The 21,469-nt window shown below is 40.0% G+C and overlaps 1 protein-coding gene across 2 annotated transcripts in view; it reads right to left on the reverse strand.

Annotated features, from left to right (window-relative positions):
• The window catches only part of LOC578365 (oxysterol-binding protein-related protein 9), a 71,026-nt gene that overhangs the window by 37,061 nt on the left and 12,496 nt on the right, over positions 1 to 21,469 (reverse strand). For both annotated transcript variants that reach the window (XM_030996325.1, XM_030996326.1), the window contains 2 exons: positions 18,664 to 18,742; positions 16,794 to 16,870 (listed from right to left, as the gene is read on the reverse strand). In XM_030996325.1, coding sequence (XP_030852185.1) covers positions 16,794 to 16,870; positions 18,664 to 18,742 — 156 coding nt within the window. The remainder of the gene's footprint in view (positions 1 to 16,793; positions 16,871 to 18,663; positions 18,743 to 21,469) is intronic.

Genomic DNA, 21,469 nt, shown 5'->3' on the forward strand with positions numbered 1-21,469 from the left:
AGTCTTGGAGACATGGGAAATGTATTGTATATCTATATAAGTAATTCACTTAATCGCCGTGGGGGGGGGGGCATTAATATTATTTTCAGTGTAGAACTAAATTAACTTAGCAATGTGTGAAAATAGCACATGTGAGAATGGGAGTGAAAGGAAAACAGTATTGGTAGATGAGTGAGGATGGGAAAAGGATAGTGAGCTAGAATAATTAAGGATAGGAACGAAGTGACGATAATAACAGATGTATAAGTTGTGTGTTTATTATAAGTTTTGGTAAATAATTGTTAAGTCAGAATATGGTGCGCTTAGAGACACCAGTATTAAGCGCCTTATAAATATTGTTTATTATTATTATTATCATTATTATTGATAATAATCATAAATAACGAAAGTGAAAACGAAAATAAAGTGTTCCATATCTGCATCAATTTTATTTACAAATTACTGACTTCACTTTTTTCTTCCAATTTTCAAGTTTCATTACATGGTACAGATACATGAAAAGGCAAACAAAGGTTGATATTCTAACAACTAAAATATCAATAAACAGAGTAAAAAAAGAATAAAAGGATAAAAAGTAGGCCTATACAAAGAAGAGAAATAACATTAAAAATACATGTAAAAGGAGAAAAAAAGAAAAGAAACAAAAATTATGTCTCAAGAAAGAAAAAAATGTTGAAAATATATCATCTAAAAAAATTAAAAAATAGCACATAATTTATTTACAACCCCCACCCCCTAGAATCCAGCGCATTTTCCGCAAGTCCTGCTAGTGGTTATAATATAACTAAAGCCTTAAAGGAAATATAGTCTCATATTATCCAAAAACTGAGCATTCATCCATATTTATGTGTGAATAATGATATACAGGTATACTGTATGACAAACATTATAATCCAATTCATGAATTAAAAAGCGAAGAAAGATTAATACAGCACTTGGGTATGTAAGGGCCACAATTCACAACACCTCCTGTTAATACATGTTGTTTTAGCAAGATTTGTCTTTTATTAAATATATTTACATATACAAACTGTACATATATACTGGTTCATGATGGCTTTAAGATGGTTCTCTGCTAGTGTTGTGTACGTGATCATATTAGTACCAAGATAACCTTGAAGTTAATTTGCTTGGCAACGCAACTAACTTGGGGATTGACTACGATATTTAATTATTCTTGAACTGTCAAGACCTTTTAACTCTTATGTGCATCAACATCAAGGCATTAGAAAATGATGGAGATTGCTCTACATGACATGAGAGCTTGTCCAAGACTTGACTGACATAGCAGTAGTGATTTTACAACAGGTGCATACATTGCTTAGTGATATTTATAGATGACAAAATATATTCAATTTATGCAGTCAATAATTTTCATAGTGCACCTTCAAGTTCATGTATTTACAATTTTGGTCATCCATCATTCCATGTAAATTAAAATAAAATTCTTTGTGATACTAATTAAAGCTTTGAATTGAAATTACCTGTTTATATTCATACTACCGGTATACATTATTCAATATTTGAGAGAAAATAACCTGGGTTACTCAGGACTATAATATGAAGCTATTGTTTTGAACAATGGAAATACATTTATATTACACAGAATTGTACATTCCTTTTTATACATACATGTATAAAAAAGATCATTTTAGTTTTTTTTTGCATAACAAGGACATTCTTTATTGTACAAACACACCTGAACATACAGTATAATGTAAGTAGGTACAAATGAAAAATGGTGAAATAACATCTTACCTGATACAGCCAGGTGCATTAAAATTATATCACAGTCTCTTCAAATCAGATGAACTATACACTCCTTATTCCCACACGACAAATCATGTGATGCTACGTGAGTTGATTCTCAAATATCTATACCGGCTCTTCACCCATCTCTCCCTTACATGGACAAGTAACTTCTACAAGTGCATACACTACATGAGGATTGGGAATAGACTGACCGTGATGTGATCGTGACGTACGAGGAAGCTCTGACGAACCGTATGAGTCATCAAAGTGCGCTCTCTCTCTTTCTCTCTCTCTCTCTCTCTCTCACTCCCTGTGAAGCAGTCTCTCTGTGATTAAGTAGGGGACCACCCCCACCCCCCCCCCTCCCCCCATTGAGGAACCACACAAATTTTGTTTTGGTTTCCTGCTTCTGAATGCCCACAAATACATACATGTACCCTCTGTATACAAAGTAGAGTTTTCTATCTACATATTCCATGGTATGAAAAACAAGATTCCATACTGACAGGTTCATGCAATGCTGGAATATCATTCCAATATCTACCGGTATGTGATTCCTCTGCATCCATAATTGTATTTTCACTATGTCTTTGAATTGCTGCAATTATTGTTGAAGGTTGATGAAAAAACTGCGTAATTTTGGAATGAAATTATACTTATCATATGCTTTCTATCGTACTAATCCTCTAACATGCAAAAAATCCTGCAAAAAATCCTGCAAAAAATTCTCAAACCAGAGAGATATTTATGGTTTTCTTTGAAGGCATCAATGTGCGACACCCTGTAACAGTAAATTCTTTAATTTTCCCAACCATTTTTCCATGAAAATAAAACATAAAACAGGCTTTTAAAAATATTTCAACACTTAAATGTCTGGAATGGTATATAGAGCAAATTCATTGCTTTGTGTTGATATACTTTCATCTCAAATTTAATTAAATCATAATAATATAGTTGTCATTCAGGAATCGATCGGATAATTTTTTTCCCAATTTGTATCATTAATAATGGTCTGTTTTCACTCAAACTTCGAATTATCTTTAATTGTACATCTAGCATTGAATTCACTACCTTAACACCATTTTCTTTCATCTTAACAATGTTACCAGGGAGGGGGGGGGGGGGAGGGGTGGCAATTGATCAACCCTTGCAATTTGCCAAACATACCCATCCCCTACCAAAACCAAAAAAAGTACCAACTTTTTATAACTATTTGCCAGAGGTTTGGGAGGCGAATGAAACACTTTCCAAAATTCAAGAAACATTCCTTGCCATTTTTCTAACCTTTCTTTTTTTTTTTTTTTATTCATTTTTTTTCTTTCTCTTTTCTTTCTTACTTTCTTGCTTTATTCATCTGACTAAATCTTTTATCTATTCATTTATTACATTATCTATACAGTATACACACATGTATTCATTCATTTAATTAATTAATTAGTTAATTATTTATTTATTACTTATACTTACTTGGTATACTTGGGTGTAGAGACTGGAAGCTTGGCTTATTTGTCCCTCTTTACTGCTGCATCCCGTCTCACATATGGTTCAAACTTAATTGGATTGTTTCTCCAATACCTTTCTAGGGATGACTTGAATTGGTTAATGGTGGTAGAATTGACTACTTCCTTACGCAGAGCATTCCAATTATTTACACTCCTTATTGAGAAACTATACTGCCTAAGTCTTGTGTTGAAACGTTGTTTGACAATCTTGAAATCATGGCCTCTTGTTGTTGAGCCAGTTGCTAGTTGGAAGAATTTTGAAGGATTCACTCTGTCAAAGCCTCTCAGGATTTTGAATATCTGTATCTGATCTGCTCTTTGTCTTCTGTAAGCCAAAGTAGGAAGTTGTAGTTCTCTAAGTCTGTCTGGGTATGCTTTTTGTCTCAGCTCAGGAAGAAGTCTGGTGGCCCTCTGCTGGACTTTTTCTAGTATGTCTTCATCTCTCTTGAGTATTGGGCACCATACAGAGTTGCAGTATTCTAGTGTTGGTCGAATAATAGTTTTGTAGAGACTAAGGAACCCCTTCTTTTGCAAGGCTGAAAACAACCTTCTTATCATTCCTAACTTAATATTTACATCAATAAATCAACGTATCTACCTATTCTACTTTGCTATGTTGCACCTCATCATTGCATCACCGAAACTTAAAACACATCGCCAAATTGCTCATACCCCCCCCCCCCCCCGCCCTATAGCGCCCTCCGTGACCCTTGCGTCCAAGTGCTGCCAACGTAACCTCTTCCTCTTATCTCTTCGCATCCGAACGGATAAGTTACACTAAAAATCGCTCCCAAAAGTTGAAGAGTTTTTCATCTTTAGTCGCTTTTTGGTTCGCATTTTCGCCTTTTATAATTATTCTCTACGATTTCCTTTACGTTACAGAGTAGTTTCACTCCGTGAATTTATTTATTTATCAGTATTCTAGAACGTTTTCTTACCGACAACTGTTCTTTTCCTCTTTCGCGTTTTCCCGTTCTCACTCCGAGGTCTCGGGTGCGTGCGGGGGTAGTCGGTGGGGTGTTTCAGTCACTGGTAGTTTATTTAATTCTTTTTGATAATTGCTCGTACCCTTTGTTTAATCTTTCTTTCCCGCAGGTTTAATATGTCTCGCAGTTCTAATTTTCTCTTAGCAGGTGTTTCTAAGAAGAAATCGAATTCTGTCGCGAGAAAGAAGACGAAGGATTCTAGCAAGTCTTCGTTAGTTACGCCCCTCGGGAGCGGTGGTGACACCGCAAACCCCGGGGATGCAAATGTCAGCGGACATTTATGCGGGGCAAGGCAAGCCCATGAGAATGGTCGAGGGGGCGATGTTATCTCCCCTCGGGACGGTTCCCGGAAACCCAGAGGTATCAACTCTGGGTGGAACGGACCTTAGTTCTGCACCGCCATCAATTGTTCCATCAGGTCTTTTGTTTGGTCGGTGCACAAATCCATCGACGGATATTCGGGTTGTTACCGTGGATCCGGACTTGAACCGGTCACCGACCGGTTCTTCTGTTCCTTTGTCGGCTTTGCCGGTTCCGGATTTCGGTCCGGATACCCGTGCAGCCGAGTCGGATCCTGGTGCTTCAACTAACCGCGCCTCTCCGTCGGTGCGTGTTCCATTTTTCCGATTCGGTTTGCGTGGAGCTCCTACCGTCGGGCTTTTATCGGATACCCGTCCCGTTACTTCATCGGCCGCTACTTCTCGTAAGAGGCAGGGTATCCAGGACGCTGTGGCCGGTTCTTTATCGGATTTTGTTTATCCGCGAAGAAACCGCGCTCTGATGTTACGGAACCGTTTGCGGCTTCTCGGGGTCCGCCTTTGGTGGCTACTCTCCCTCCGTCGGTGCCTCCACCCCCGCCGGAATTTTCGGATTGGATGCGGGCTTTTGCTGACGCGTTTCGCTCTTCGATGCCCGAGTCGGCTCCTCCGGTTCTTCCTACTTCAGTTTCGGATCCGATCGCGGTTGATTTAATTTCGGAGCTTTCCGAAGATGCATCGATCTCTCCTGAGCAGTCGCCGGTGCGGGTTTCGAGTTGTCGTATTCCGCCGGGGTCCTCTCTTTTTGCTTCTCCGCCTCACGCATCGTTGGGCGCTCCGATAGGCGAGGATCGTCCCTGTTTATCTGGTCAAGATAGGGGGGCTCGGTTAATGGTTGGGACGCTGGTTCCATCGCTCAGTCGTCTGGTTCAGCTGCGGGGGATGATGCGTCTACTCCGTTTGTGTCTCTGGCGGCGGAATGTTAGCCTTGTTTCACAAATATGTGCCCGATTCTTGTGTCGTCCCGGAGTTATCGTCGGGGCGGCGGGGCTTCCTGTCTTCTAAATCGGACTCTTCAGCAGTTCAGGGACTGTTTCTTCCTGATCTACACAAAGAAGAATTTGTGAACGCCGCAAAAGACTTGTCGTCATCGGCGGGATTTCTTAAGCGGCAGGTGAACAAGTACGCTTTCGTTCCTCAGGATGCTGAGTCGTATTTGTGTCCTAAACGGGTTTCTCCCAAACTTGTGGGGGTGGCCAGTCGTTTGGGGAAGAAGTTTGGGACTCGTGGTCCTTTTGATAAAAGTGACAACTTGCTGTTTGATCTTTCTTCATTGACTGCTTCTGGTCTCCGGATGTCCGTTGTTATGGACATGCTGGTGGAGCTTTTGGCAAGTGCGGACGATCTCCATATCACTGTTGAGGATCGTTCGATCTTGGTGCAGGTCATGAGAGAGGTATCCGTATTCTTTTCTCACAGCTTGCGGTGGCTTCGCATTCCATCGAGAAGCATCGTCGGGAGGCTGTGCTCACTAGTTTGGGCATTCGACCACGCCAAATTCCAGTGGCCAGCCCCCACCTTTGTGGAGATAGTTTCACTACTCTACTGCAAGCCGAGATTGATGGTGAGAAGCAGGCTCGAGACCTGTCCGTTGCTTTTCGCGATGTCCAAAAGCCGGTTCTTTCCTCCAGACCTCGTAAGAAAAGTTCGAAGAGTTCGGGTTCTTCTCGTAAGAACGTCGGCCAGTCTAAGGGCCGCCCTCAGGACTGGTACCCGGTCGAGGAGGAATACCAGGATCGTGGTCGTCCTTCGTCTCGAGATTCGTCTTACCGTGATTCTTCTTACCGTGGTGCGTCGTCTCATGGTTCGACTTCTAGGGGTAGGTCGTCCAGGGGTAGTCGCGGGGGATATTCATCTTCCCGGACTCCCTTTCGTGGAGGTGGGAAGTCATTCTCTAGATGATGGCTTCCCCCGAGTGCTTGGGTCTCAGGTCGGCGGGCGGCTCCGGAGATTTCTCCCGGCGTGGGAGAAGATCACCAGCGACGCGTTTGTTCTGTCGGTGGTGCGAGAAGGGTTCTTCATCGATATTGTGGAACCTCTTCCGAATGGCGTCCTCCGGAGCCGCTCTCCGATCATGTCCCCTCTTTTTCAGGGTCACATTTCCTCCGAAATCGTGTCTCTGTTAGAGAAGGGGGCAATAGAAGAAGTAGACGATCACCCGTGTCTTTGTTTGTCGCCGGTGTTCGTGATTCCCAAGCGCTCGGGTTCTTTAAGAATGATTCTCAACATGAAGCAGATCAACCTTCATCTGGGAAAGGTTCATTTCCGAATGGATCATCTGGCAACCATCCTTCCGTCTTTGAATCCAGCAGACGTCGCGGTTTCTTTGGATCTTCGCGACGCTTATTTTCATATACCGATACTTCCGCGGTCGCGGGACCTTCTGGGGTTTGCCTTCCTGGGCAAATTCTACCGATACAGAGCGCTCCCTTTCGGTTTGCGCCCTGCTCCTCGGATTTTCACGAGAGTCGTGGCGTCGGTTCATGGCGTTTCTGAGAAGACGGGGTCTTCGTCTTTTCGCTTATCTGGACGACTGGCTTTTGGTCGCAAAGTCGGAGGCTCTGCTGTTGGATCATGTGCAGATTCTGATCAGCACGACTCAAGATCTCGGATTTCTCATAAATTGGGAGAAATCGGAGTTCGTCCCGACTCGCACGCCGTCTTACCTAGGTGCTCAGCTGGACATTCGTCATCAGCTGGCTCGTCCCAGTCTCGACAGGGTCGAGACTATAGTCAGGACGGCTCGTTCTCTGAGATGTGCACGTCGGGTGAAAGCCGAGCGTTGGCTTCAGTGGCTAGGGTATCTCTCCAGTCTAGTCGACGTTCTTCCAGATTGTCGACTATTGATGAGACCCTTCCAACTCTTTCTGTTGGAGTTTTATCAGCAGGGCGTGAGTTCTCTTTTGACGTGGATCCCCCTGTCGTCCAGAATCAAGGGTCTTCTAGGTCCTTGGCTTCGTCGTTCCTTCCTCCTTCAGGGCAAACGCTTCCCAGTTCCTCTCCCTTCCGTGACCGTCACCACGGACGCGTCGCTGTTGGGTTGGGGAGGTCATTGCCAGGGGTCAATGATTTCAGGAGACTGGAGTCATCTGGACTTTCTGCCCCACATCAATGTGTTGGAACTCATGGGAGTGTTTGCTTCGCTTCGTCACTTCTGTGCTCGTCTGGTGGGTCGCTCGGTTCTGATACTTACAGACAACGTGTCGCGGTGATGGCGTACATCAACAGACAGGGAGGCACTCATTCTGTGGCTCTGAACGAGTTGGCCTCTCAACTCTGGGCGTGGTGCAAGGGGGCTAGGGTGTTCCCGATTGCATCACATATCCCGGGCGAAGAGAATATCATAGCGGACTTTCTCTCCAGAGGCAAGTACCTTCCCTCGGAGTGGACTCTGTCTCCGACTGTCTTCAGGCAACTGGTGAGAGTGTTCGGTGTTCTCGACATCGATCTCTTCGCAACTTCGCTCAACCATCGTCTTCCTCGATTTTGTTCGAGAGTCCGGGAACCAGGAGCTTTTGTTCTGGACGCTTTCGCGATCCCGTGGGGGGGGGGGTGGAGGGCTTACGCCTTTCCCCCGTTCGCGTTGATTCCCCGTGTGCTCAGGAAGATCAGGGAAGATCAAGCGATGGTGATTCTCATAGCTCCTTGGTGGCCGGCGAGGTCGTGGTTTCAGGACCTCCTGACCCTCCTGGTGGGGACTCCGTGGTCGTTGCCATGTCATCTGGATCTGGTGTCGCAACCTCTGTCCAGTATTCTACACCAGCGGCCGGAAATCCTCCATCTGACCGCTTGGCCGTTATCGGGGAGAGGGCTCGTTCGTCAGGTTTCTCCGAACGGGCTGCACAATTTCTAGTCCAGAGTAGACGAGAGTAGACCAGGACGGTTTACAACTCCAGGTTAGATGCTTTTCACACTTGGTGTGAGGGGGTGGGCGTCGCCCCTAGAGAGGCGTCTTTACCTTCTATTGCTGACTTTCTGATCTCTTTGTATGACAAGGGAAGAGCTCTGTCGACGATTCGTGGCTATCGGTCAGCTATAGCTGCAGTTCATTCGGGGTTTGCCGATGGTACTTCGGTTTCCTCTGCTCCTCAGCTAGCGGCTCTTTTGAAGTCTTTCTCCCTTAAGAGACCCTTCTTCAGAAGCTCTCTCTTCGTCGTTTATTTCTCATTAAATTGATAAGTTTGCTTGGTTTTTACCACCCGGCATTAATCTGTGCTGGTCTATAGCAAAGTAGAATAGGTAGATACGTTGATTTATTGATGTAAATCATGAAAATCATTACTGATTTTATTATTTACGATATAAATCTACGTATCTACCTATTTTCCCTCCCTCCATCCCCAGCGCCTTTACCAAGGTGTGTTCTAGGGAACTCGTGATAAGAGGAAGAGGTTACGTTGGCAGCGCTCGGACGCAAGGGTCACGGAGGGCGCTATTGGGCGGGGGGGTATGAGCAATTTGGCGATGTGTTTTAAGTTTCGGTGATGCAATGTTGAGGTGCAACATAGCAAAGTAGAATAGGTAGATATGTAGATTTATATCGTAAATAATAAAATCAGTAATGATTTTCATGGTTGGCTCTCTTGGCAGCATCTGCTGCATGGGTGCTGAAGGACAGGTCCTGTTGAAACAGCACTCCCAAATCTCTTTCCTCATTACCAGATGGAACTGAAAATATATTTGTACCAGCAGCCAGTGTGTATTCAAAACCTTGGTTCTCTCTTCCATAATGAAGTACTTTGCATTTACTTTCATTAAAGGGCAATTGCCATACATTGGACCAGTTTGTTACGGTGTTGACATCCATCTGTAGCAAATCTGAGTCAGCTTTAGAGTCCACTGTCCTGTATAACTTAGTGTCATCGGCAAAAAGCTTCATGTGGGAGTCAACAGTTGATGGCAGGTCATTGATGAAGACATTGAACAATGTTGGTCCGAGCACACTTCCCTGCGGAATACCGCTTGTCACAGGAATAGATCTCAACTCTTTCCCATTTACTGCAACTTTTTGAGTCCTGTCTGAGAGGTAGTCTTTAATCCAGGCAAGTAAGGGACCTTCTATTCCGTAAGACTGAAGTTTACATATGAGCCGTTGATGTGGCACGCTGTCAAATGCTTTCCGATAATCCAGATAGACGTAGTCTACATTATGACCCTGGTCAATGACATCTGTCCACTTCTCGCAAACTTCTAATAGCTGAGTCGAACAAGATCTTCCAGCCCGAAATCCATGTTGTTCATCACACATTAACTTGTTCTGTTCTAAATGATGTATGACATGCTTTCTTACTAGTTTCTCCATAGACTTGCATATAATGGATGTCAGACTCACAGGTCGGTAGTTGGCTGGGTCATTCTTCTTGCCCTTCTTGAAGATTGGAACCACTGTTGCTTGTTTCCATACTGATGGATTTTTCCCTTCGTTCATTAGCTTAGTAAATATTGTTTGCAGTGGTTTGACAATCTCAGTATGTGTTTCTTTCAGCACACGCGAATGAATACCATCAGGACCTGGAGATTTGTTGATGTCTAGATGCATTAACAGGCCATCGATTTCTTCGGGTGTAAATTCAATGATAGTGAGAAGATTACTGCATTTCTTGTCAAGTATTGGAACTGTATGAATATCCTCCACTGAAAAAACGCTACCAAAGTACTCATTAAGGGTCTCAGCTTTCTCTTGGTCCTCTTTAGCCCATGTTCCATCAGGTTTTTGTAGATCAGGCAATGATGGTTTTGATTTTGTCTGATTCTTTACATAATTCCAGAAGCTTTTGGCATTTAACTTAATTTCAGCTGCTAGTTTGTTTTCGAAGTCAGATTTTGATTTTCTGATCACAGAGGTGGTTATGTCCCTTATTTTGGTGTACTCCCTCCAGTTTCCACATCAGGATGTTGTTTTCTTTTACTCTTTCGATATTTATTCCAAGCTTTCCTTTTTCTTCGAACTGCTTCAAGAGCTTCACTGTTCATCCACTCTGGTCTATTCCGTTTTCTCTTTTTCTTCAGTGGGACGCAGTCTTCTATGGTTTTATGGAGAATCTCCTCAAATATATTCCAGGCTTGTATTCCAGAAGTATTTTCAAACTTAGAATTCCAATCAATGTCTTTCAGTTGGTACCTCATTTTATCATAATCTGCATGATAGTAGGTTCTCGTAGGTAACTCCTCCTCTGCCTGTATGTTGCTGACATCCATCTCGAAGGTAATGGTCACGTGATCACTTTTGCCAATGGGTGGCCCAATAGTTACATCATTGACTGTATCTTCATGAGTGGTTAAGATCAAGTCAAGCAAGCTAGGTCTTTGGCCTGTCCTTTGTCTGGTAGGTTCCTTTACATGTTGATGCAGGAAAAGATCATTCACAGTGACAATAAATAATTGTTCATCATTGATACTGACTCCACAGGTGGTGTTTGCCTGCCAGTTGATTCCTCTATAATTGAAGTCCCCTACCACTATCAAGTCATAGTAGTTCATTGTACATGCTGTGCGTAGGAGACAGTTCAAATCCATATTGTTCTCAGAGTTGCTTGAGGGACTTCTATAGACACAGCCAAAGAGAAGATCAGTGCCATTGGAAGACAGTCGTATCCATACAGATTCTTCAAATTGACCTTCATCTATGTCTACCAAGCTACCAGAAATCCCTTCTTTCAAGTAAACTACTACTCCTCTCTGTCTGTCTTCAAGTTTTGGTGGTAAGAACATATGGTATCCTTGTAACTGCAATTCAGTAGGCTGGATCGCATAATCCTGGTTGATCCTTTTAGGGTAGATCTCAGTCAGAGCTATTACGTCTGGTTTGACAAGTGAAATGGTTGTATAGAGCTCTTCCTTCTTGTTGGTTAGAGTATCACAATTTGTGTAGAAAAACTTAATTGATGACTCAGTTCGCAGAATACAGTCGGGATGATTGGTTAGATCATTAACCTTCTCCTGCTCAGTAACCTTTGAAGATGGTGGATCAATCCCTGGTGCAGTATACTCAAAGTTTAGATTTGCTCTATGTGCTGTGCTCTGTGTTCCACTATGTACATTGTGATCACAATACTGTGCAGTGCTGGTGAGTGTGTTTAAAAATCCATCTCCTAATGGACTAGTGGTCGTCGACTCCTCCATCGCGACGAAAAGTCCGCTTTATTACCTTTCCGCCCCGTATTACAAGGTTCTCTTCGCCTCTTTCAATTCTCTCCTTCAAAACATTTCTTAGTCTCTTGTGTTCCTCTCTCTCGGCCTTCATGCGATCTCTGGCGATCTGTACTGTTCCTGACTTGAGGGACCTAGCTCCCCTAAAAACTTCCCCTGTAGCAGCTCCATTATCCATAACAACTTTCAATGGTCTAGCTAAATCGGACTTTTTACCAAGGCGGTACAGAGATCTTACATGACTGACATCTGTTTTCAGTTTGAGGTCATGGTGAAAGATAGAGTTTATCTGGTCACGATCTTCCTTTTTTCTAACTTCGGTATCCGGACTTTGAGATTCTGGGATGCCGTAAACAATGATGTTGTTCTTCCTTCTCTCTCTTTCCACAAAATCATCCAATTTATCTGCTACCAATTTCTCAACCTCTTCTGTTGAGCATTGTGGTTCCTTGCTGTGGATCGACATATCCTTTTTGAGTTCATCAATTTTTTCCTCCATCTTTTGTTGATTGTTAGAAATCTTTACTTTACATTCCTTCATTTTATCTTTCAACCCTTTCACCTCTGAAGTAAGTTTAGATTGATTGGTTTGCAATGATGATAGCATTTTCAACATGTTCCCAGCTGTGCCATTGCAGGTTCGGCAGTACCAGTGTAATGCACCACAGTCTATATCGTTGATGGTATCATACAGCTTTTTGGATACATTTTGACATGTGCAGTGAAACCAAAATTTGCAAAGTTCGCATTCCATTGCATCATCTTCATCCATTACAATAAGATTGCAACTGCCACAATTGTGGTCTATCTTTGGTTTAGAAGAGCTTGTTGAGTTTCCCTGGCTTCCATCGGCAATTGCTGCAGCAGTAGCGGTGCTGGTCTTCCTTGTCACTGGCTTACTCACACTTGGTTTCCTGCCAGGGCCGGACATCTTGATACTATTCAGAGTAAAGCAGTTGAACTATTTAGTAGAAACTAAAATCAATACCCACTGCTGGTGTCAATCCTCATCAGACATCAAACATAAATCCTCATATATGGGACTGATGTGACCACCCAGGCTTTAAAAAGCCATGTTCAGAACTGTAAAATATCCTCAAAAGTCACTGCAATAAAAACTAAAAGATTACTCACGTACTTAGGAGCAAGGAGAAATCAATACCCACTGCTGGTGACAACTTGAAAAAGTTGTAAATCCTCAACAAACATAAAACAAAAATCCTCATATATGGGACTGATGTGACAATACAGGCTTCAAAAAGCCATGCTCAGAACAGTAAAGTATCCTCAAAAATCACTGCAATCCTCCTCAGAACAGCCTCAAAAATGTATCCAAAGCAATCAATAGATCTTCCTTGGTTTCAAAAAAGACTTTTTGATGACATATCTCAATCCTACCACCGGTAAAAAACAGAAAATTTAAGAGCAAAGTTTCACTACATAACACCATTAACCAATTAACCAATTGATACCATATATTTTTTCATTTATTGATTTATTTACTTACTTATTTACTTATCAATTTATTTATTTGATCCATTCATTCATTCATAGTCTGTAAAAGTCAGTCAGACATGAAATAGTTGGTTACGAGTAGTTATTTTTGCTTGCTTGTCAGAGCTCTATTAGACTGATATGTCAAAATGGACACATTCACACAGATGAGCAAGTACAGTACATGTGTCTGTACAACCTCATGTTAATGTACTCTCAACATAAAAATCAATATGTGACCAATTGACAACTGAAATGGTAGCTCAGTTCGCACTCTACAGTAGGGCTTGACACTAACAGACGCCCACCTGGGACACAAGGGTGCCCAAGATCTATGTCCGGACCCCACAGGTTTTAGTGTTTTTTTCATAGAGCTCATGCATACAGACTGTAAAAAGGTCAATCCCGAGCCCTGTCTAAAGTGTAAACATGGTTCTTAGCATTTTTTTCAATATAACAATTCCCTGATTTTTCCCTGACTGGAAATAAAAGGAACTCATTTTCAAGGTTTAGCTTGATTTCCAGCATTGCTGAGAACCATGTACTCGGTCTGAATATTCCTTGCCATTAAACATCCTCACAACAAATATTTATAAAAATTAACTGATTACTCTGAATAAACTATTTGATTTGAACCCTTTCCCTGTTATGGTCGACTTTTGTCACATCTAGTGGTACACTTCTGGACACTTTGTTCACATGTACAGTGTCTATATACCCGTAAAATCCCTGTGTATAAGGCGCACTCCTATTTTGAAGACAAAAAAAAAAAAAAAAAATTGCTGTTGCCGAAACGAAAACACGCACGGGGAAGGACTTTCAATTAACATAGAGGTGCAGTTGAAGGCGCCAATTTGTGCTTGTGAACTTGCCACAAATAAAAGTAACAATGTCGTTTTTAGAAGAATGTGTAAGATCATTAATGTAAATTAAAAACAGTAGAGTACCTAGGATAAAACCTTGTGGTACGCCGAAGCAAAATTGGAGGAATTATTATTATAAACTACATATTGAGATCTATTAGAAAGATTACTTTTAAACCAAGATGACAGAAAAATTTGAGTGTTGTTCTAGTTTCCGAGTGGTGAGTCAACACACCGATTACTGAGCTGGGAGACATTGCCAGGCATAGCGCCATAAATCGTAACTGAAATATATATATACACTGTATATATTTTTTTTTGCACCTGTGTATAAGACGCACCCAAGACTTTCAATTTTTTTCGGCAGCAAAAAATTGCGCCTTATACACAGAGATTTAGGATAATGTATTTTACATTACAATGTACATGTACAAATGACTTACTCAAATAGTAAATCTGGATTTATGTAGTGCTTGAATACCATCTCTAAGGACCTTTAGATATTATTATTACTTTGGTCATCGCATTCATTCACTCACACAGTATTCCTACCATATTGTAAGGGTATTGTAAGGGCATGGCAATTTCTATCAAAAAGGCTTTTGTCATCCTACCAGGCCCCCGTTTCATAAAACTTGTTATCACTAACAAACGTAACAAATATGACAAATCTCTTCTCAGCCAATCAAATGCCACTATTTCAATAGCTTATATTACAGTCATTGTAACTTGTTACTGATACAAACTTTTATTAAACAGGGACCAGGCGCCCATTTCTCTACAAGTGTACTCTATAGTCGCAATTGTAGATTTAATATCTACATGTAGTCATAAAATTAAAGCACTAGACTACACCACCTCTTGGCAGTTTAGGGATTTGGTTCTCAGAAGATGGAGAATGGAGAATAAAGAACTCTCCATCATGAACTCAAGGTGTAGACCAGTGTAGTGTATAATAATACATTGAAAACTTGTGTTTCTCTGACTTTAAGGGAGGGTATGATAAAAAAAAAATATATATTATTGAAAAACAAAAATTGGAATTGAAATGACTGGCATACAAGGTGAGTTCATGACCACCCATAAGAACCACATGTAGAATCAAAATAACTTGTATAATCTATTAATCTTACCTGTGCCATAGTGTTTCCTACAGAGACATAAATTCACAGTTCCACACTGAATTCTACATGTTCAATACATACAAGTACAGTATGTTCAGCTATTTACCATACCCGTTGATTTAACCACAAACTTGAATACTATTAAACCTCAGAATGGCTGGTCCTGACTGAGCAAAACATAATAGTGTGCATCTTGTTTACTCAGAAACAAAAAGGTTCAGAAGTACAATGACATGTAAATATTGACTGGGATTGTAAATGAGCCAGATACACGTATGGTAAATCCTAGATAAGCTTTAAACATGTGATCTACAAATCGGGTTTAATATAAGCAGAGATATAAAGGGCAGAGTTTCACTTTTCATGACTGTAGCATACATCTGTATGGTTTTTTGCTTGGCAAGTATTCAATTACATTTTATTATAAAATTGTTTTCTTTCATTTGCCAACGGGGGGGGGGGGGGGGGGGGGGGGGCAATATTGATATAATTTATGCCGTATACATAATACATGAATTTGAATTTAAGTTAAAAATTGAAATCGTATTTGAATTAAAATACATTCAAATGCAGTAGCAGGCCTTTTTTTTAGGGGGTGTGAGGGGTAGGCATAAAGGTAGGACTCTATGTACTAGCCTTTGAGATTAGAATAATTTTGTCATCAAAATGAATCATATCTACATGTAAATGTATTTTATTCTGATATATTTTAGAATATTAATATCTACATGTATATCTTGATATAAAAATATTTGTGTATGCCTGAATAATGGCCAATGGCCAATTTCCATAATTTTCAATATTTGGCAACCCTCGGAGTTGCTATTCAGAGATCTACATGTATTCTAAAAATGCATTTAAGCCATAGCAACAACGTGTATTCTTTGCGTTTTTTATCACTTTCCAAGGACGCAAAATATAAAAAAATGAAACCATTTACTCTTCTAGGAGGTAGATTTTTTGTTTTTCTTTTCTTTTCCTTTTGTTTAACTGTTTGTGTTGTTGTTTTATATATTTTGTAACCTTGGTGGCAGAACTTTATTGTATGTGCTATGTGTAAAAATGATCAATGTTGATAAATGTCCTAGCATATTTCCTTGCCCATCTCTGTTCAATCAATTTGCAAAATTGCAAAATCACTTTCTTCAAACTAATTTCTTTTCTGACACTATTTCTTATTCTTGGCCCTGATTCTGGTTAGTAAGATGCAAAATTTCCTCAAAATGTCATTCTAAACCAACTAATACTACAAGTGTCATGAAATATTACTGACATTTGGTAGCAAAACATATATATGGAATGCACTATAAAACACATACTCTGTCCACAGTGTTTCACTATCAATTTTGTGACATTTATATAGCACCCACTACTACTTGAATGATTCTAATCAAAACACACTGTACATTTGGAAGTTTATATACTTTTCAAATTCCTAATTCCCATTCTACATGCAACATTATACCCAATCCTAATCCTACACATTTACGAGATGAAAGCATCGCAGCAAATGTAGATCAATGAACAATTCTGACTATCTGAATTTATTGCTTTGTGTACAAAGGCTTATAAAATGCAATGATAGAGAATATGACAATATTCTTACCTTTGGCGCTTGCTTGTGTCTCAAGACCGTTTCTTCTAATGCTGTCACCCACTGCTCCCTCTCCTCTGCACTCTGGGCTGTACACAAGAATTCAAATCATAAACATCAAGCTAGATTTGTTCATGATCATCTGAGCAGTAAAGTTAAGTTCAAGTAAAGGTAGAAAATAATACACATGTATATCAGCTTTCTACTTCTTTTAAGTGACAGAATATCGAAGTAACATTGTCACATGAAAATGACCGATTCGGAATTGCCCCCACATTCCAGAATTATTGAGAAACAGTTTACAAATTTGGACCAAAGTCTGATGCGATATGTGAGAAGTCCCACATATCCATTTCCCTGTGTAATGTGTTATGATCCACAATCCATTAAAGGGCAATCCCACCCTTGTAATAAGTTTATTTGAATAAAAATAGAAAAATCAGAGAAAAGCAGAATGGCGAAAGTGGGAAATAAATCAGATCAATTAATAAGAAAGTTATGAATGTTTAAAATATGAGATCACTACAACTAGGTGAATCCTAAATTAGCCATTTCGTCAATGGATCGTGACTCAGATAACTCTCCCATCTGTTGTGTACAAAAATATCACTTGTTTCTGTTTTTCTCCTAAGTGCATTCACCCTTTGGGCACTACTCAAATTATAGTACCGGTATGCATTATTATGTAGTGCTATTGCTAAACTGACCTTTAATCAACCTACACCTAAAGCTACACCTTCAAACAGTCTATTGTCTAAAGTTAAAATATGCCATTCACATAATATGACAATGCAAGATGATAATAATGGATTTAAACTTCAGACACTTGCCATACCTTACTGTCTGGATCTCATCAACATACCATGCTAGCTACACCACACATGTTATATTCCATCATGTATATTCAATGCTTTTCATGTTAGAAGGGTTCTTGAATGCATTTTCTCTTTCTCCTAAATGCATGTGTATTTTGTGTATCTTTATTCCTCCCTTTTCCCTACCGGTATTCTTTTTCTCTATTTGTGTACCTGCCACATACAGTACAGGTATGGTATTGGTCATGGGCAGAGCAACCACAAGTGCTTTAGCTTTCAAGTTTTATTTCACTTTTTTGTGAAGAAAGATTTATTGACCTTGGTATTCAATTGCGCAAGTTGCGCGTAAGTTCTGATCTATTTGAAACAATTTAACAGAAACATGAGAAAATTTCTCCTAAAAGTGAACAAAAAGCTAACATTGACCTACCAGAGACACAAATTTACTGTTCGTTCTTCTCTTTTTATTGTTATCATTATCATCATGTTTGTATGCTTTCATTATTGTTTATTTAAAAGGGTATAAGAACAATTAAGTTTAAGGAAATTGTATACGTATATATATATATATATATATATAACACTTTAAAGGGGAAGTCCACCCTGATGTTCAAGTTGTTTTAAATATAAAGACAGGAAAATGAGAGGAACAGGTGAGTGAAAATTGAGCAAATTCTGATTAAAAATGAGAAAGTTACAAATTTTGAAGATGCGATCAATCAAACAGATATTGGCAACTGTGTGACATACTGTATCTTGCGAGCACCCCTGCCATTTCCAATGTACTAAAATAAATCAAACATTATTGCAAATATGTTTCTATTCAAACCCTGAAAGGAAATAAATCTATTCCATCATCAATAACAAAAAAAATGAAATGTTATGTACCTGTAGAGCAAATTGGAGAGGAGTTCGCAAAAAATCAGTGTTGCTACCCCCCCCCCCCCCCCTCCCCCCTAAACAAATATATATATTTCACAAGAATAATAATAATAATAATAATAATAATAAATAAATACATAAATTAATTGATTAATAAGAAAGAAAGAAAGAATGATATCTCTTACCCTGAAAGTGAAATGTCTTCTGGTCCACTGTTACAGTGAATGTAGAATCATCTTCATCATCTATCCCTATTATTGCACCCTGTTTAGAAAGAAAAAACATAAATATAACAAAAATCTTATTTTAAAAAGTGCATACAGCATACCATCTCCTTATAGCACATCTACAAGGTATTTATAAGCAGTCTTTCAATTTACCACCAGTGATTGCAATTAGAGCAAGAGCATAAAGACAATGAAATCCAATGCTCATATTGTTCACATTTTCTAGTAATTAGCATCAATCTTGCTGCAGTAGCCATATAAGATGTAGAACAAGATGACCACTCATCAATCTTGCTGCAGTAGCCATTATAAGATGTAGAACAAAATGACCAATCATCAATCTTGCTGCAGTAGCCATTATAAGATGTAGAACAAGATGACCACTCATCAACCTTGCTGCAGTAGCCATATAAGATGTAGAACAAGATGACCACTCATCAATCTTGCTGCAGTAGCCATATAAGATGTAGAACAAGATGACCACTAATCAACCTTGCTGCAGTAGCCATATAAGATGTAGAACAAGATGACCACTCATCAATCTTGCTGCAGTAGCCATATAAGATGTAGAACAAGATGCCCACTCATCAATCTTGCTGCAGTAGCCATTATAAGATGTAGAACAAGATGACCACTCATCGATCTTGCTGCAGTAGCCATATAAGATGTAGAACTAGAAATGCAATCGTGTCAGAACGATGTGCGTGCAATGACGCCATGTTTCTACGTGTCAAACGAAAGAGCTTCTCTCGGACTATAACCAGAACAATTTGTACGAAGTCTGTAGCTTCTGTGATATTGGGGATAGGTAGGGCGAAAGAAAGGCCTCAACAGTGACCCTGATGGAATGGTAGTGACTATGCCTACGAAGTTTGAAAGAAAATGGGATAGGGGAAAGAACCTAGAAAGGGCTCGCAAGCACTGCGTGCAAAAACCAAAGGGATTTGGTGCATGTTCGTAATTGTAATAAGATCGTTCTGGGGGCAAAAGCGTGAACCCGATATGCACCATAGACAATGCGTGTAATGCATGGGCGGAAAACGTACAGGATCTGTATTATGACCGGAGTTAAATTGTTTTTTCTCTCTCTCTTTACGTCTCTTTATGGGCCATATTTGGTATCATTAGAAAGAGAATTTCACGGTTGTTATTGTAAACCACTCTCTTTTTTTTATATGACAATCCTATCGAAACACGTCATGTAAAATAGATTTACAGGACAAAATGGCGTCTTAAATGGCCCCCTTGACCAATTTCGAAAATTCGGCCACGAGGTGCCCTGCGTATTGGAACTCGGCATGTCACTGCAAATTTTCAAGGAAAAAAAAGGATGTTTAAAGGGCGAAAAGCAGTCTGAAAAAGTGACGTCTTAGCCGATACGTGTTAGATTCGGGCGGAATTCGTGTAGTGACCTTTGTTCAAATGCGATTTACTCACAATTTTCTGTGTGAACATATACCATACTTGGTATCATTCGAAAGGGCACTTCATTGCGGTCAGGTTGACACCATTGTCATTGGCGCGCAATGTATTGAACGCATTAAACACGCTATTACGTGATGCATAGTAAATTCATCATTTTTGGCGATAACTTCGCGCTGACATAAGCGATTATTAACAAACTTAGTGGGCAGTTGTCACGTATATTGATACATGTGTCTGCTAAGTATCATTATTGTAGGTATAAAGATCGCCATTTTAGAGCAAGTTGAAGTTATTTTGGAATTTTCTCAAAAATGGCGATTTTGGAGGGCATTTTTCTCAGTGTTAGGGTATATAATTTTGTATATGGCTGGAAAGGGCATATCTTCAAGTATCTAAATCCAAAAAAGTGTACGGGTTTACCAAGTCATAATGGAGATACGGTTACAGAAAGAAAGCCAATTCCCAGAACTTTAGAGGGCGCTATTTATGTTTTGCATAGCCATTGGAGCATGAAATTTGGCATGGCTATATGTACAATTATGAGATAAAGTTACTGTGAGATTTAAATACAAAACGGAATTTATATGAGAAAGTTATGGCAGTTTTAGAATATTTAGGGTCAATTTTTCAAGAATTTGAGAGATTGTTGACGGAAACGGTTTCAGATTTGAATTTTGAGTATGAAGATGGCATTTTGAAGGGCAGGTTATACATCGCAGATGAAAGAACATCTCTTAGACTATCTAGAGAAAATTGTTAGAAGTTTGTAGGATGTAGGATAGTGGAGATAGGAAGGAAGATAGAAAGGCCTTAAAATGGACCAGAAACGGACAAAATGGCGCCTGGACGTTTACGCATGAGTGATTTCAGAAAACAAAAAAAATAGGTGACCTAGATTGGATATCAGAGATGATGCCTACGAAATTTGAAAGGAAAAGGACTTGAGGAAAGCACCTAACTAGGAATAACAAGCACACTATGTACAAAACGAATGGGATTCCGGACGATAAAGATAAGGAGGATAAGTATATTAATGGGGCAGAATGTGAACGAAAACAAGGCAATGACGAAGGTCATCATTGCAACAAGATGACCACTCATCGATCTTGCTGCAGTAGCCATTATAAGATGTAGAACAAGATGACCACTCATCAATCTTGCTGCAGTAGCCATTATAAGATGTAGAACAAGATGCCCACTCATCAATCTTGCTGCAGTAGCCATATAAGATGTAGAACAAGATGACCACTCATCAATCTTGCTGCAGTAGCCATTATAAGATGTAGAACAAGATGACCACTCATCAATCTTGCTGCAGTAGCCATATAAGATGTACAGT

Source organism: Strongylocentrotus purpuratus, unplaced genomic scaffold, assembly GCF_000002235.5.
Source record: "Strongylocentrotus purpuratus isolate Spur 01 unplaced genomic scaffold, Spur_5.0 spur5_scaffold_3, whole genome shotgun sequence".
Taxonomy (NCBI): domain Eukaryota; kingdom Metazoa; phylum Echinodermata; class Echinoidea; order Camarodonta; family Strongylocentrotidae; genus Strongylocentrotus; species Strongylocentrotus purpuratus.